At 36.2% G+C, this 17,319-nt stretch overlaps 1 protein-coding gene across 2 annotated transcripts in view; it reads right to left on the reverse strand.

Moving 5' to 3' along the window:
- The window catches only part of LOC124368850 (KN motif and ankyrin repeat domain-containing protein 3-like), a 135,117-nt gene that overhangs the window by 98,757 nt on the left and 19,041 nt on the right, over positions 1–17,319 (reverse strand). For both annotated transcript variants that reach the window (XM_046826296.1, XM_046826295.1), the window contains exons 2-3: positions 12,319–12,396; positions 8,042–8,307 (exon numbers count right to left, since the gene is read on the reverse strand). In XM_046826296.1, coding sequence (XP_046682252.1) covers positions 8,042–8,307; positions 12,319–12,370 — 318 coding nt within the window. In that variant the 5' untranslated portion in view covers positions 12,371–12,396. The remainder of the gene's footprint in view (positions 1–8,041; positions 8,308–12,318; positions 12,397–17,319) is intronic.

Consider the following 17,319-nt stretch of genomic DNA (forward strand, 5'->3'; position numbering starts at 1 on the left):
TTCAGGATGGGTAAAGTTAGGGGGTGGGGACCGCCTTCTATCGAGATCCACGAAGAAGAATTAGGGCACTAATCTCAAAGTCATGTCCCCCCGGAAGAAGGGGAGGCCAGCTCTGAACCAGCCTCACCAGTCAAAGCAGGCAGCGGGTGGCACACCCTTGTTAAGGCTAGCAAGAACCTCTGATACTTAGGGAACAAACCCCACCAGCTCCAACAGTCATCTCCCGCAGTAGACTAGACCTATCGAATTACCCTTGCACCCCAGAATCTCGACATTTGCGGTTAGTGATGTGCCGCTCCTGGACATCCATAAGGTTGCCCAGATTTAAGTAACACATCGGTTTTTGGTGTACCCATAGGTAGGTTCAACTGAAAGGTATAAGCCAGCCAGAAGTGATCCCTGCTGGGTGGTTTCTTAATGATTACAGATGAAGCAATAACACCTGATAAAGTCTCAATAACACCTGATAAAGTCTCCCACCCACTGATCAACCATTGTGGAAAAGTATTCTCTTATTTATAAGTCACAGTGTAATTGAACTATGTCCTATTAAATCCAGATATTCTGAAAAGGTTGTCCATACATTTTATAAAGTACTGTTATAGCATTATTTTGGAGCAAATTTTGGTTATTGTGCAAGAACATGCCAGCGAGGGGGTCCAACAGGTCCGGACCCCCTCTAATTTAAAATTTGTTCAATTAATTTTTACCAAACGTTGTTATTATTATTTTAATAATTCAGTATTACTCATATTTACTGCTGAAAGATTGTTCTTAAAAAAAAGAAACGGGTCAAGAACTTTTTAAGGAACAAAATGAGGCCTTACTCTCTGTCCACTAGGGGAAAATATCAGTTGTCTGGACCCCCAAAAATTGTTTCCTGGCTATGTCCTTGATAAGGTGCTGTATTTAAATTGCCTTCTTTCCAACTGGTTACCTATCACACCAATCCGGACATTTACGTTTTGTGGATGTTGTGTTTGTGCCTCAAGCATCCATTGAGGATTTTCGTTACTCCAGTAAATACACTTGTGTCTGCCTATACACTTCACTTTAGCATAAATGAACACTCTATTCTATACGACGATCAAAGTCATCTTTGTGCACCAAATGAACTTCAAAAGGCTTGACATGAGACTCTTTCAAAATCTTTTTCACAGACGTAACAGAGATGTCACATGTTTGAAATTTCCTCAACCAACCCATCATGAAAAGTGTTATTCGTCCATGTTTGTCAAGCGACATCGATGAAAAAATTACAAGCAGCATGCCAATCTCTTTTAATAATGCACTGAAAGTTGGAAGCACTATTGCAACAGGAAAACCCGAATACTATGAGTCTACGAGAAAACTGGTTAACTGTAAAGTCATAAAGATAAGAATTTTCCACTGTAACTGATACCAGGGTTTTCCCTTTATCAAGACATTAGGGCCCAATCGTTAACCCTTGTTGATAACTAACTTCATAATGTACTTTTAGTATGACATTTTATAGTAGCATTTTTTCCTTTTATTTATTACTAGTGTACTTAGATTGTAGATACTAATAAAATATCTGTCTGCAAACCAAGTAAAATCTTTGAACATCCGCTATCTTGATACTGGATCAACCTTTTTATGTGCTGTTTGCGGAACTCATCTCTTCTAGATAAACCCTTTTAAATTATGTACATCTTAAGTTTATGTTTAATATTTTTATGGACCATCCTCCCTTAGGTCCAGTATGCACTTACAAACTTTAATTTTCCCAATTTTTGCCAAGAAAAGAATATTAAGCCAACTACAACAGGACCTAGATTGAAATTTTGGAAACTGTAAACCAGCACCACTTTTTAAAGGGTGAACCCTTGGAGGTTGGATTTGTGCGGCATTGTTTTCTCTTAATAGAGCCCTTTGTTTTGATGTATAGTCAATGGTGTCATTTAAGATTTTCTTCTAACTCCTTGCGGGTCATCCCCCTATATAATAGAAAACTGATAGTTACTTAAAAAGTAGATTTTTATCTGTAATCGTAGTTAGCTTTTGCTTTATCGGTAATCGTTCAGAATAAGGTGATGTGGGGTTTTATTAACGCCCAATAAATTAAATTAAAAAAAATAAATTTCTTAGATTTAGTATGCCTTTACAAAGTTTACAATTCCCAACTTGAGCTAATAAAAGAATATGAAGCCATCTACAACAGGACCAACATTGTAACTTTTTGAAACTGTAAACCAGTGCCCTTTTTTTAAAGGGTGGACCATAGGAGGTTGGATTTTTAGCATTGTGTTCTCCTAATACAGCCCTTTAACTTGATGTACTACTTTAAGCTATGCTCAAATTCAATGTTGTCAAAGATATCAAGGATGTAGCCAGTGAGGAGGTCCAAGGCGTGCGTAGCCCCTCCTCCTAACTTTTCAATTTTTTTCAATTAGTTTTTAGTAAACTATTATTATTATTTAAATAAATAATTTTGTATTACGGACATATACTGCTGAAATATCGTTCTCATCATTGAAATGGGTCAGGAACTTTTGAAGGAAAAAAAAGGGGAAAGAGCGGTTGACTGCACTTACCTTACTTTCTGTAAACTACGGGAAAATATCAGTTCCTCCAGAGCAAGTACTAGTTACAATGGCTCAGAAGTCAAGAAAGATTTTACTTTTGTAAAAAACTCTTTTACATATTTTGTGTATCAATACACAATGTGAATTTATATACTATGCTCTATGTTTTACAGATAACAAAAGACATTTATTTTACAATTACATTACTAAGTAAGTCTAATCAATTTCAATTATTAATCCTACACAGCCTACTACAGAGGGTGGCCAAATTATTAGACTAGAACTAGTTTTCGGGGGAAATTATTTTATTAAATTGTTTTTTAAATATCTGTGTACATAAAATTGTATAACTAATATTTTGTGTGTATACCATTGTTCTTTATCAACATTTCAAAACTCTTTGGCATGCTCTGGACCAATTTTGTACAGTTCTCTTTGATTTCTTCAATGTGGTACCACAGTTTAATTAATTAAAAATTCACAAGCCCTTGACGCGTGGTCACCTTCTTCTTTAGCATTCTTTTCTTGACCACAAATTATCAATTGATTCATGTCAGGGCTGTTACCTGGTCAAGGAAGCACACTGATGTCTGATTCACTGAGAAATCTTGTTACTGTATTGGCTTTATGGCATGGATCACCATCATTCTTAAAAATAAACTCCCCATTTGGAAACCAATCTTGAGTCTGTGAAATTAGTCTCCTTTGCAGCACGTAGATAATTTATGACTTACTTTTTCCAAATACTCTGTTGTCCAATGGTCTAAGCCTTTAGCCCACTCTAATCGCTTCTTTGCCATGGTAGACGTGATCTTTCGCTTTTTCCTTGGTCTGCGAGCGTTGAGTCCTTCTGTGTTTAACAATCTTCTCACACTTCTAGGTGAAATATTGGCTCCATACTTGTTTATCTGGTCAGCCATTTGTTTGTGGTAAGTCTCCTGTTTGTTTTAACAATATTCTTTAGTTTCCTGACCAATCTATAATTCCTTTTGGGCTTGCGGCCACATTTTCCAACTCGATGCGTCTGATTACTTAGGTTTTGGTCACAGGTTCACTTGATCCTACTTACTGATCTTTTAGAAATACCCAACCTTTACGCTAGTTCAGTTTGTGAATAACATCTTTATTTCAAAAGAATCTTTACTGAAGCTTTTTTCTTATGAGAAAAAAACACAATTTTTTCCCCATGACCGTTAAAAAGTGGCCTCACTCTTGAAGTATTCTTAAAATATTAAAAGCCAAAAAAACACACAACCTTTGACGGTTTTACAACCAGAATCCACTACTAACACTGTTACCAGCTCATATTACAAGGAAACCCCATTAAAAACAAGAATAACCAATATTAGATACATACAGAAGTTGAGTTTATGTTCAGTTAAAATTGTCTAAAAATCGTCAGCTGATTTAAGTGCTACCAACTGGATATGACACTAACTTCAATGCCTCAAATAGAAATATAAAGTTCTAATATAATGTAACGAATGCAAATATATGAAAAATAACAATATATTCCAGGATTATAAAGCATAGTTACGAGATAACTTAAAATGTCGTAAATTTGAATGTCTAGTCTAATAATTTGGCCACCCTCTGTAAAGCAGTGCCTTTACAATTACGAATATCAATCGTCAATACAACCTATTCAGAGACGTAAAAACTTTGTGTAAAAGTCACCATTTTGCTGTAAGAACATTTGAAAGTTTTCAAAAACTTGAATGTTTCCGGCAAGAGGCCACCCAATTTCGTCTTGACCCCCCTAAAAATTTTCCTGGCTACGTCCTTGGTAGAAGTCAAGGTGCCAGACCCATGTTTACAATCAACAACACCCTGAGCACACTATGACAAAGCTCATTACAATACTCTAATCATCTACATGGCATTTGATGAGCCTTCCGACTGTTATAACCTCACAGAGCTGCAGATGAATAATTTAAATGTAATGTACTTCAGAGATGAATGTATTCATCACACTCTTTCTTGCTGACACCCAAGGTCATTTGGAGGAGTTGCAGCTGTTCTTGCTACCCGTATCCTTAGACCTACTGGATCGCAAACAGAAGTTTAAGCCCAATGAAGGTCAACAAGATGAAAACCAAGCCATACTCTTGTCTATTGTCAGAAAGAATAAGAGCAGACAAATAGAAGGCAACATCACCCTTTTTGTCCTGAGAGGATTTGTCCTATATCTTATGGATTCCTATAGAGTTTTAAATTCAAAAATGTATAGAATATGAATATTTCCGAATTCACTCTTACAACCAATGCGTCACGAATTGAATAAAAACGTCTGTGTAGATGTAAATCATGGGCATCTTCTTCTACATACTCAGTTTCTTGAGGTAGAGAAGTTATTCAGGATTGAAAATTTTAGGTTTAGTTTATGTTTCACTAAGTAAATTTTTTCTTACCCATACCTCTTAGACTGTGAAGCCTTAAATATCTAACTCCCTCTAACCCAGTGCCGAAGTTACAGATTTCTGTCATTATTTTATGATTAAAATACACGCTCATTTAACCGCAACAGCAGCTGTCGTTGTTTTATGATTAAAATAAATACACACAATCGAGGGGGCACACTTAACCGCATCGGCAGCTGCCTTTGTTTTATGATTAAAATACACGCAGTCGAGGGGGGCCATTTTACCGCATCGGCAGTTGCCGTTGTTTTATGATTAAAATACACACAATCAGAGGGGGTCCCATTTAACCGCATCGGCAGCTGCCTTTGTTTTATGATTAAAATACACGCAGTCGAGGGGGGCCATTTTACCGCACCGGCAGTTGCCGTTGTTTTATGATTAAAATACACGCAGTCGAGGGGGGCCATTTTACCGCATCGGCAGTTGCCGTTGTTTTATGATTAAAATACACACAGTCAGAGGGGTCCTATTTAACCAGAATTGCAGTTTCCGTTATTTACGATTAGAGTACACACAATCGAGGGTGCCATTTAACCGCATCGGCAGTTGCCGTTGTTTTATGATTAAAATACACACAATCGAGGGGGGCCATTTTAACCGCATCGGCAGTTGCCGTTGTTTTATGATTAAAATACACACAATCAGAGAGGTCCTATTTAACCAGAATTGCAGTTTCCGTTATTTACGATTAAAGTACACACAATCGAGGGGGCCCATTTAACCGCATCGGCAGCTGCCGTTGTTTTATGATTAAAATACACACAATCGAGGGGGCACACTTAACCGCATCGGCAGCTGCCGTTGTTTTATGATCAAAATACACACAATCGATGGGGGCCTATTTTACCGCATCCGCAGTTGCCGTTGTTTTATGACTAAAATACACACAATCCGGGGGGGGGCATTTAACCGCATCGACTGTTGCAGTTGTTTTATGACTTTAAAACACACAATCAGAGGGGGCCCATTTTACTGCATCGTCCTCGATGTGTTAAAGAGGATTTTCAGTGTGAGTAGATTTAAATAAATGGCTTGTTAATTTGTATTTGCACACTATTTGGGATATGCAAATAATATCATTTAATTACATAAGCACTATAGGTTATCACTACATAACCGCTTACCTCTTTAAACATAACCTTTCAGTGATGTTAAACTATATTGACAGTACGAACATCAAAATTCCTAAATGATGTGTTATCAGCAGGCCTATATGACCTCAGTATTGGGTCATTTGTCGTTTGCAACACAACATGGATTTTTGTCTTGCCTATTCCAATCCAACGCTGCAGATAGAATAATACATAACAGTCATCATTTTATTGAACACTTAACTACGGTCTTTTACTTGTAAAGGAGATGCAACATGTGGAACACGTTTGGAAGCTGAACACTGAGTAATGTCATATCAATAAAATGAACAATGTTTAACAAAGCGCATTGCCAGAAGAAAAGTACTGATGAAAGAGATAATTGATTATCAACGTGTAGAAACAATATGCGGAAAGTTATACGCGTGGGCCGGGACGTATAAGAGAACAAAAGCGCACTGCAATAAAAAGTGTAGGCTTGTTTTTGGAAGATTATTATTAAGTTAATATTTTAAAAACTGTGATTTGCAGTTATGAAATTTTTGTGCAATATATTACATAATTTACTTCATTATAATGTCTATTAGTTTAAAAGTGTGATTTATTAAATAATTTTCTGGTTTTTATAAATTACAAATATTATTTTGAAAACTATTATTAATTTTTTCCCTTTGGCTTGAGCAGACATCCCGGCTGTTGTAGTTATTTTAAACTTTTATATCAATTTGCCTCATCGCTTAATCAGATGTTATATTTTTTATCTAGTGGGAAAGAGGCAATTGTTCCAGCACAGTCTTAAAAGGACCTTTACACCCCTCTTACTTTATGTTTGTGCCCTCAGATATGAGACTTACAGAAGCCAATCAAATTTGAAGGCTCCTGCTCTATGATATCCCTGGGACTGATCCTTAGGGCTGAGAAGATACCCCTTAGGAATCTTTCCCTAATTTTAGATATAGCAGGACAGTTTAGTATATATTCCCCTGATTCTTCTGTTTCTCCACAGAGTCTGCATTCATCAGTCTAGCTTAGACCCATCATTATAAGATGTTTCCTAAGGGGAATATGTTGTGTCAACGTTCATAATACAAGTCGTATATCTTCATTGCAGGATTTTTACGGACTTTAGCCATCGTTCGGTGAAACACTACGTTTCGAGATCTGCAATCTGATCTCTCCTTTAGGTAAATAACTAACCTAACACATAATTACAAACTATATTAATATAAACAAGCGCTCACAACGCTCTGGTATGATTCGTTTATTTTAACCCAGTTTGTAGTTGTGTGTTTGGTTAGTAATTTACCCGAAGAAGAGATCAGATTGCAGATGTCGAAACGTAGTGTTACTGATTTTTGTTTCAATTTATATAATTATTCAGCATATCTTTCTTACTTATTTACTTTTCATTAAAACTTCTCCATAATATTTGTGGACAAAAGTTACCAAAATATGCTTATTAGAAAAAGTATCCAGTACTGAATGACGTAGAGTGCCGGTGAAAGGTTTTCTGAACCTCTCCATATTTAAAATAAAGTTTACAGGTACAAAATTTGGTCGCATCTTGTTTATGCTGATTAACTCACCTAGTATTCCGCAACCCTCAAGTGTATTTAACAATATAACAGGCCAGTTCATCAATAAAGTGGAATTAGACATCATCGAAAAAATAAGTGACCAGAGAAATTTTATGCGCCACATACACCCTCCATCCACTTTAAACATTTTGCCAGATATTTAATTTCAGATTTAAACTTCTGATAGAGCTCATGATGAAACCATTAAATCATGATGATAGCTAACTAACCTTTTTGTACCACTGAACGATGGCAAATGATCGGAAAAATCCAGTTTCCTTCACAATCCTTCCATCGTCAAAAACAAACTTCAAACAAAGAATCCTCCTTGCTTTGTTCTAGGAGAGCTGACCACCCTTTAGACACCTTTTGTTAACATAGGATTGTAACAGATATATCCACACCTGAGGAACATCTCGGTCCGAGCTCCATGTTGGAGGGCTGTTCAGGCCCAGGAGCACTTCCATGGACTTCCGTTGACGTCGTCTCTCCTTCCGCCGCTGCTTGCTAGCGGTGTCCCCCGAACCTCCCTGCGCCAAGGTCTCGCAGAACCGCACGAAGTCCAGGTCAATATGGTAACCATACGGACAGCAGTCGCACGGCATGTACTTACTCTTCCTCCTCAGTGACACGTTCCCCCAGTCATCTCCAGACTTGTGGTTCACCAAGCCTGAAATAGATGTCATCGTTTATTGTTTTGTTCACTTATTTTGTTCTATTCGCTTTTTTGTTCTCTTAGGACAAGAAGCTTATAAATTGCACTTAGTACTATAAGAACCTTAGCGCTAGTTCCGGAGTGAGAGAATATTCAGGATGGGTAAGGTTAAGGGGTAGGGGCCGCCTCCTATCGAGATCCATGAGGAAGAATTAGGGCTAATCTCAAAGTCATATCCCCCGGAAGGGGAGGCCAGCTCTGAACCAGCCTCTCCAGTCAAAGTAGGCAGGGGGTCGCACACCCTTGTCGAGGCTAGCAAGAACCTCTTATACTTAGGGACCTCACCATCTCCAACAGTCATCTCCCGAAGTAGACTAGACCTATCGAATTGCCCTTGCACCCCAGAATCTCGACATTTGCTGTTAGTGATGTGCCGCTCCTGGACATCCATAAGGTTTCCCAGGTTTAAGTGACACATCGGATTTGCTGTGCCCAGTGGTAGGTTCAACTGGAAGTTATAAACCAGCCAGAAGTGATCCCTGCTGGGTAGTTCTGTTCACAGACATTGAAACCTCTTTTTGCACTTATTCCTAAAAAGACCTTCGTGCTGCTTCCGGAGAGACAGGATATTCTGGATGGGTAAAATAGGGGGTAGGGCCCGTCTCCTGCCGAGAAGATGGGTAGTGGACACTATCTCACATTGAAGAAAACTAGTCAAAGTAACTGGCCAATCGCGCACTGTGGTAATTTTGGCAAATATAAAAATCTGGCAAATCCTTTAAAAAAAAACCTTTTGCCAAATTCTGAACCGATGGATCAGAATTTCATTTCGACTGGGGTTCATATTTGTAGCCTTGGCTAGCAGAACAGTACAACTGACGAATAGGTCAGTATTGCTTTTTGGTCAAAACAGTACAGCTGTTATTACGCGATGATAGCAAGTACGTACATACAAGATAAATACATACGTACGTATTACAAATGGAAAAGGTTAAAGAAGCTAACCATTACGAGCACTCACGTGATTTGAGATTATATATAGATACTATCTCTCGGATTTTATCTGACCCCCCCCCCCCCCCAACAAAAGACGTATTACTATTTATTCTTTCTACTAGCGGTCGTACTTCTTACACATTTAAAGACCTTTGTTAATATGTGAATATTTAAAACACGTTTAATAAAAATGGAAAACATTTAAGTTAGGACTGTGGTGAATTACATTTTTATTCTCGCAATTTTAGTGGAAATGAACTGTTTAGAAAACATAAGAAAGGTTGGAGCGAAGCAACCTTACGTTTTTCCCCATTAGAAAAAGTCTCGCTTTAAAGATGTAAATAATAAGCATCCAAACACCTCTTAGTTTTTCTTTTTGTAAAATGTATAGGTTTTGAAAACTGTGAAGTACAAAATTGTTTGATTTTTTTCTGAATACCCTGTACAAGTATCGAAAAAACAAAAAAACTGTTGAGGTGCGTATTAATTGTATTTTGAAAATATAATAATTCTACGACCAAAAATAAGCTCGCAAAAAAGCTTGTGGTTTAACATTATTCTTGTGAGGCTAAAACCAAGATGGCCGCCAGTGCAGTTTTTACAAAAATGTCTGTCTGTACTTGTGTGTGGGTGCGTGTGTGTACGCAACGTATGGGGAAACAAACATTAATGAATTTTACTACATTTTAGGCGCAGCTGTTACAATCAGTTTTACATTTTTTTAATTTTCAAAAACAAATTGTAGAAAGGACTTTTATTACATCGTTACTGCTTGTATGTCATTTGCTTCACAAACCTGTACAAACTGCACCTTTTTCGAAATACTCTGAAAGCTACAAAATACTGATTTTTAATTCATTTTATCTGCAACAATAGAGATTGCGAGGATGGTCTAAAGTTCGCCTAAAATGTTGTGTTTTTGGTCTAAAAACAATGTATGCCTTCTAGTCTATTTTTACTATTTATAATTTATAACTCAGATAGCCAGTAGAGATAGGAAAAGCCGTATATGTAAAAAAATCAGTTAGTAAAACATTTAATTTTCGTTCCGTGTAAGTTCTCTAGCTACTTTTTGGAACTTTTTCGTAAATTTATTGCAGTGTTATAACATATTATGTTATAAATGTTATAACAACATTTTTGCAAAATTACAATTTTCAATACGATTTTTCACTAAAATTAAGAAAAGCATTTTTTTGATGCCAACAGTGCTAGCTAGCTCTAGACCGACTGAGTGCCTGTTATTGACCTTACTCTCTCTCTATTTAACCTCGACACAATTGAGCTTTTCGTAGTCTACTCACTGTGTTAATTTGAGATATTAACTGTTAAGGTTAAGGTTTACTGGCGTAACACAGCTGATCAAACCGTCTGTATTGATCAACTATCGAAAAAACTTGATCAATACAGTAAACTTAAGTAAGTACCTGAACATTTTGATAACATTTTCAGGTATATTTTGTAACCGTAGACAATTTTTAAATATATTAAAAACGTCGAAATTCCTTGTTTATTGTTTTAGCCCCTTTTCTGAAATGTAAATTTAAAATTATTATTAAACATTGCATAATTGTACATAAGTTACAGATAAATGTACTAAGAGTTGATATTGTGCACAATTTAGCGTGGTTTGTTCAAACACGTTTCCAATTATAAAAAAAATATTTTGAGGAAAGGCTAAGAAAACTATGCATAACTGAGAGATATAGTGTTCAAATAATTACGTTGTTTGACCAATATTAACTTCATATTGAAATGTTTGACACAATAAAACTAGTATTAAAAAATTATACGATTCAATAGAAAACACACTGAAGGAAATGGTAAATGTCCAAACTTTTATAATCTGATTGTGGTGGGGTGTGATTATTTCTAGCTACAATACTCAGTGAACTTGCGAGTATGTCAATGCTTGCAAGCAAGTCCACGATACGAGCGAGTATACCGGCCTTGGTGAGACAGCAACGGTGTATGTCCGTAGTGTCTTCACTCAAAATTGAGTGTTTTGTTGCATTTTACTTACCTGTCATAGGAAATTTCCACGCTAATTAGAATAGTTTTCCATTTAAACTTGAGTTTATTCCTTATTTATTTCTATGAGATTAGCAATTAAAAGACTTATAATTAGACTTATAAAGACTTATTCACAAACTTATAAAAATAATAAATCTTGTAAAAATTAAGTAGATTTTTGTAATTTTTCTTTTTATACAAAATTAACAATATAATTAGTACAATATGCGTTTACAAACTCTTCGGAAATATTTTGGGAATTTCTTGTTCGAGTTAAGACGAACAAAAATATAATATAAACATGATCAGAAATGCCTAGTTTACGTCTGTATGTATGAATGTGTTTCTTGATATTTTTTTTTATTACAGATGCCAGTATATATAAAATACTCAATATGACCCAATTATTTTGTCTTGCAGTCTAAAATAAAGAGAAAAACTAATATTATATTATTATGTTCAAGTAGAAGATTTTAAAGCATAATGCTGTAAAAAGTAATAAGCTTATCACATTTTTAAACATAAGGAAAGTTGCAAAATTTAATTATAAACCTTTAAAAATTAAATATAAAACTCGCTCAAGAAATAATGTAGATGTGCCTCTCACTGATTCAATGCACGGCAAAATTGACATTTTTAACACATTCGTTAACACATTGACATTCGTTTTTGCTAATAAACGATGGCAAATGTCCGAAATCATGTTATCCTTTCAAAATTGACATTGTTTACACGTTTACTTTCGAATACTTCAGATCTTGTATAAATGCTTCTTACTTAGGAATATATAATTATACAACTCTACTTTGTATAACGTAAGAAAATAATCATACTTTATAAATCAATTTTAATTTCATCAATCGCCCTTTTTATCGTAGTTAATACTTATGCAACTGAGTTTCCCGCACTTATACGAAATCATAAAATATCCCTCAAAGTAAACCAACACAGTTGTGACAGAATTATGTAAATTTAAAACGCGATGCAATAAAGAACGATGGTAATTTGTCTACTTACCATTGGTGATGGGGCCTGCCCGAGGCAGAGTGTTGTTTACCATCGAAGACATCCTCACTGGTAGCTCTCAATGGTAACCTGCACAGAGAACCACATTTGGACTAATATACCGTGACAATCACATGTGTTACTGGAACAACGATCTATTATTCTTTGTACTGTCCGCAGAAGTACTGGTACAAAAACTAAAACATATGTTGTTCACTCATCAGTGTTTGCTGTTGTCGTATTCAAAATGTTTTATTAATATACTTAATTACTACAAATAAACCCATCTCCTTGCCCATTTCCAAACATATCCTGTACAAAAGCCATTTCACAAGCCATTTGACTTCATAACATAAATTTAAATCAAATAAAACAAAACTATAAGTACAGGTGCTGTACAATAATTCAATTGTTTGTTTCTGTTCCATAACATAAGATGACGTTAAATTGTGATATCAATAAATATGATATAATAATATAAACTTATATCCTCTTTTCTTCCAAAAAGATTAATTGTTTCACAAATATTTTTTGTTACATACAACACGATTTTCGAGCCAGCTTGACCTTGAACTAATCAGAAATGTTTATTCTAAACTAATAATACGTATTAATACAGCACTTACTAAACAATACAATTAAATCTCCTAAGCATTGCTTGTATGGACTTTGGTGTTTGTTAAACATTGTTTTGGTAACCAAACAGAAGTTATAAAACAAAACCAAAATTTAATAAGACAATCAAAACTTACCAAACATTCAAACAACTTAATAGGCTGTCATTCAAAATTGTAATCAAGACATATTAAAATAACTGTTATGGCTAAATAGAATTAACAACTTGAGTTTGGAATGTGAAAAATGAAACTAGTTTTTTAGATATCAGCAAGGTACAGGATCACGTACATTGATTTATAATCACAACTTAACGTGTGTATTATGCTCTGGCACTGATTAAGAATTTTTGTGTTGGCCCTAAAATGGTTAAGCAATGGTTGGTTCTTTGTCCAACTTCACTTCTGACAATGGAAGGATTTTGAAGTCAACAGGACTTTAAAAAAATATTTTCTACCGTACAGTAATAAAATAAATCAATAATACTGCGTTTCGAGATCTGCAATCTGATCTCTTCTTCAGGTGATAAAACAACCTAACACACAACAACAATATACAGGGTGTAAATTAAGTCCTGATATGCCTGGATATATTCCTAACTGATTGAGATATCGATGTAAAACCTTCACCATACTTATCGAATTTTTCAATCTTTTTTAGGGCTGAATTTGTTTTTTCCCTAAAAATTTAAAATTGTAATTTAATAAGTATGGTGAATGTTGTACATTGATATATCACTCTGTTTGGAATATATCCAGGCGTATTAGGACTTAATTTACAACCTTAGATGTAAGGGGTTGTTTGCCCATAACTTTTGCTAGGATCTTCGTAGAGATGTTTTGTTCACGTCATTGAGTTTCTTTTGAATTTACCTTTCAAATGAAATGTCGCAAGATAGGGGTTGCAATTGAAAAATTAAAGTGATCCCCCTCTACCACCCTTTGAAAACCAACCAAAACGTATGCAATAACAAAAATCATATCAAAATGTGAGAGCATAAATTTTCGAATAAAAAAAGCATGTTGTGTGTCAACTCAATGCACAGTCTCTCAAAGACATACACCTACTACAACAAGCACTAATTATTATAAACTGGACTAAAGAGTAAATGTCACAATAGACCTGTACGCAATAGCCAACCACTGACAACTGACCAGAGGCCAATAGTAGCAAGCGATCGTTACGGGAGAAAGAAAATGGTCGGAAATCTGGGACCGGTGTGGACCTTATTTAGTTTTTATTATTGGTTCATTCTCGATTAATTGCTATTGCTAGAAACATAATTTATTTAAGTGGAAATGAATCGAGGTTCAACGCATTATATCAGCGGACCAAAAGCTCAGTCAACCGTCATTTGAAATTAGGCCAATTTGGTTGCCAATTCTAAAAGAATGAACTAAAAAACGGAAACCTAAAGAATCAAACAGAATAGAGGTTCTAGTAGACCAATGTGGAGTCACAGTACGGTTTGAAAAAGTTCAAATTAATTAACCAATAAAAAGTTCCATCCCAGTTCCCAGAACAATTACTTTACTTTATTTTCTGTGTTTGGCTATCTATGTTGGCCAAAATACGTGTTTAGGTAAAAATTAACGCAGTTATATTGGGTTGAAATGCATGTTTAAATCTGAAAATTTACTTAATGTTTATAAACTAGATCCATATGTAAATTGCAACATATTGAAACTATCCATATTGCCTCTATAATAGCTTTTTCCTAACTTAGAACTAAAACTATTTTATAGTTTGAATGATACTTTTATGAACGTGCGGTTTGTGGATATTCACCAAAACCTTTAAGTAAGTGTTTCTGAAACTTTAGGCTGTTTCACGTAAAACGAAAATAGAACACAAACATAGGCATATTTGTGGAAAATATTCTTTTTAGTATCATTAGGTCTAATTAAAGGAAGCCCCGGTACACCAGTCAGTTTCTGTTATCCACCTCATCTTACCCCATTAAAAACAAATACATTCAAAAGACAGTGACGACCGTTCTTTTGCACAAGGGAAACGAGAAAACAACATTGAGCACGCAGTGCACACGTTGTACAAGTTTGTCCCATTTTCACAGTTGAATTAGCATACCACTGTTCTATTGTATTTCTGTAAGTACCAAAACTTCGATACACTGAAGCCCTTCCTACCCACACCAAGGATAGACCCGGGTCCTCAGCTTGTGAATACGGCCCTGGCGGGCGGGTGCTTGATAAAGGCCTGCGGCACACCCAGATACTGTTCATGTAGGCCTTCTCTATGTGATAGAGGTGTCACACTTCCGGTATATGAATGGATTCACACCTCGCTGTTATCTGACGACAGATAAGTGTCGGCATTTAATGTGGTGAAATTGGTTTTTGGGTTTGAAATGTATTTATTCGCTTTAAATTTAGGCTAGCCTCCTTGAAGAAACAAAAAGGTATTTATTTTATCACTCCATAAAATACTTATAGTAGGGCATTTTGGACAATTTTGTTACCAAAGCTTACCTTTAGATGAAACAAATTTACAAGAGGTAAACTACAAAATATATGTCAATTATGACTTCCATGCTATTACAATGAAATCATCCCTGCGTCTTTTAAAACTTAACAGCCTTTAACTTATCTGTACACTGCAGACAACAAAGGCATATGAAAAGTCCACGAATCACATGAAAACTACTTCCAAGGAGCTACTTTTAAGCCTTATTCTGCCCGTCCTCATGGTCCACTGGCCTATGCGAGGATCTTATCAAACAGAATAAGGAGGAGAGTTTACACAGTACAAGTTTGACATTGCTGATATGCTTCGGCCACAGACAGGATTTGAGCCTGCGTTATCTCTAACTCAGATCCAAAGTGCTCATGGCCGAGCGGTCTAAGACTTTGGGTCTGGGTTAGAGATAACGTAGGCTCAAATCCTGTCTGTGGCCGTTGCACTTTTTATCAGTACCAACAACCTGGTACTGTATCGACTCCCCTCCTTATTCTGTTTGATAAGATCCTCGCACAGGCCAGTGGCCCATGAGGACGGACAGAATAAGGTTTAAAAGGGGATCGATCTCTCCTTTTCATAAAAAAAGTCCGACGCCTTAGACCATCAAGTAACCGGCTCTCTCTGGGGCGTAATGTGAAGTGTTATTCCTTACATAATTTTGTTTGTAGAGATGCCACTTGTTAATGTACCGTGCATACAAGATGAGTATTCCCTCACCCCTCTTCCCGGCAATAAAGTTAGACAACTTGTGAAATATTGCGAGAGGTTGTCCTTGGAACTCGTCTGGATTCTGTGTCGCTGTACCAGCACTGCCGTCACCGTTGGCGTGTCTGGAGATGATAGTGGCGATTCATAAATTGTCTAGACTCCACGTTTAATCTGAACATTCTCCGCTAGTAACCAGTAGTCCTACAGATGTCCTGGTTTGATATTACCTGCCTCAATATCAAACTAAAAAATAAATGTTAAACCAGTGTTGGACAGCTCTTCTCAACTAGTAACCAGTATTCCTAGAGAGGTCCTGGTTTGTTATTACCTGCCTCAATATCAAACTAAAAAATAAATGTTAAACCAGTGTTGGACAGCTCTTCTCAACTAGTAACCAGTATTCCTAGAGAGGTCCTGGTTTGTTATTACCTTCCTCATTATCAAACTCAAAAATAAATGTTAAACCAGTGCTGGGTAGCTCTTCTCAACTAGTAACCAGTAGTCCTAGAGATGTCCTGGTTCGTTATTACCTGCCTCAATATCAAACTCAAAAATAAATGTTAAACCAGTGCTGGGTAGCTCTTCTCAACTAGTAACCAGCATTCCTAGAGATGTCCTGGTTCGTTATTACCTGCCTCAATATCAAACTCAAAAATAAATGTTAAACCAGTGCTGGGTAGCTCTTCTCAACTAGTAACCAGCATTCCTAGAGAGGTCCTGGTTCGTTATTACCTGCCTCAATATCAAACTCAAAAATAAATGTTAAACCAGTGCTGGGTAGCTCTTCTCAACTAGTAACCAGCATTCCTAGAGAGGTCCTGGTTTGTTATTACCTTCCTCATTATCAAACTCAAAAATAAGTGTTAAACCAGTGTTGGACAGTTCTTCTCAACTAGTATCCAGTAGACGTAGCGAGGTCCTGATTAGTTATTACCTGCCTCAATATCAAACTAAAAAATAAATGTTAAACCAGTGCTGGGTAGCTCTTCTCAACTAGTAACCAGTATTCCTAGAGAGGTCCTGGTTTGTTATTACCTTCCTCATTATCAAACTCAAAAATAAATGTTAAACCAGTGCTGGGTAGCTCTTCTCAACTAGTAACCAGTAGTCCTAGAGATGTCCTGGTTCGTTATTACCTGCCTCAATATCAAACTCAAAAATAAATGTTAAACCAGTGCTGGGTAGCTCTTCTCAACTAGTAACCAGCATTCC

Source organism: Homalodisca vitripennis, chromosome X (genome assembly GCF_021130785.1).
Source record: "Homalodisca vitripennis isolate AUS2020 chromosome X, UT_GWSS_2.1, whole genome shotgun sequence".
Classification (NCBI taxonomy): domain Eukaryota; kingdom Metazoa; phylum Arthropoda; class Insecta; order Hemiptera; family Cicadellidae; genus Homalodisca; species Homalodisca vitripennis.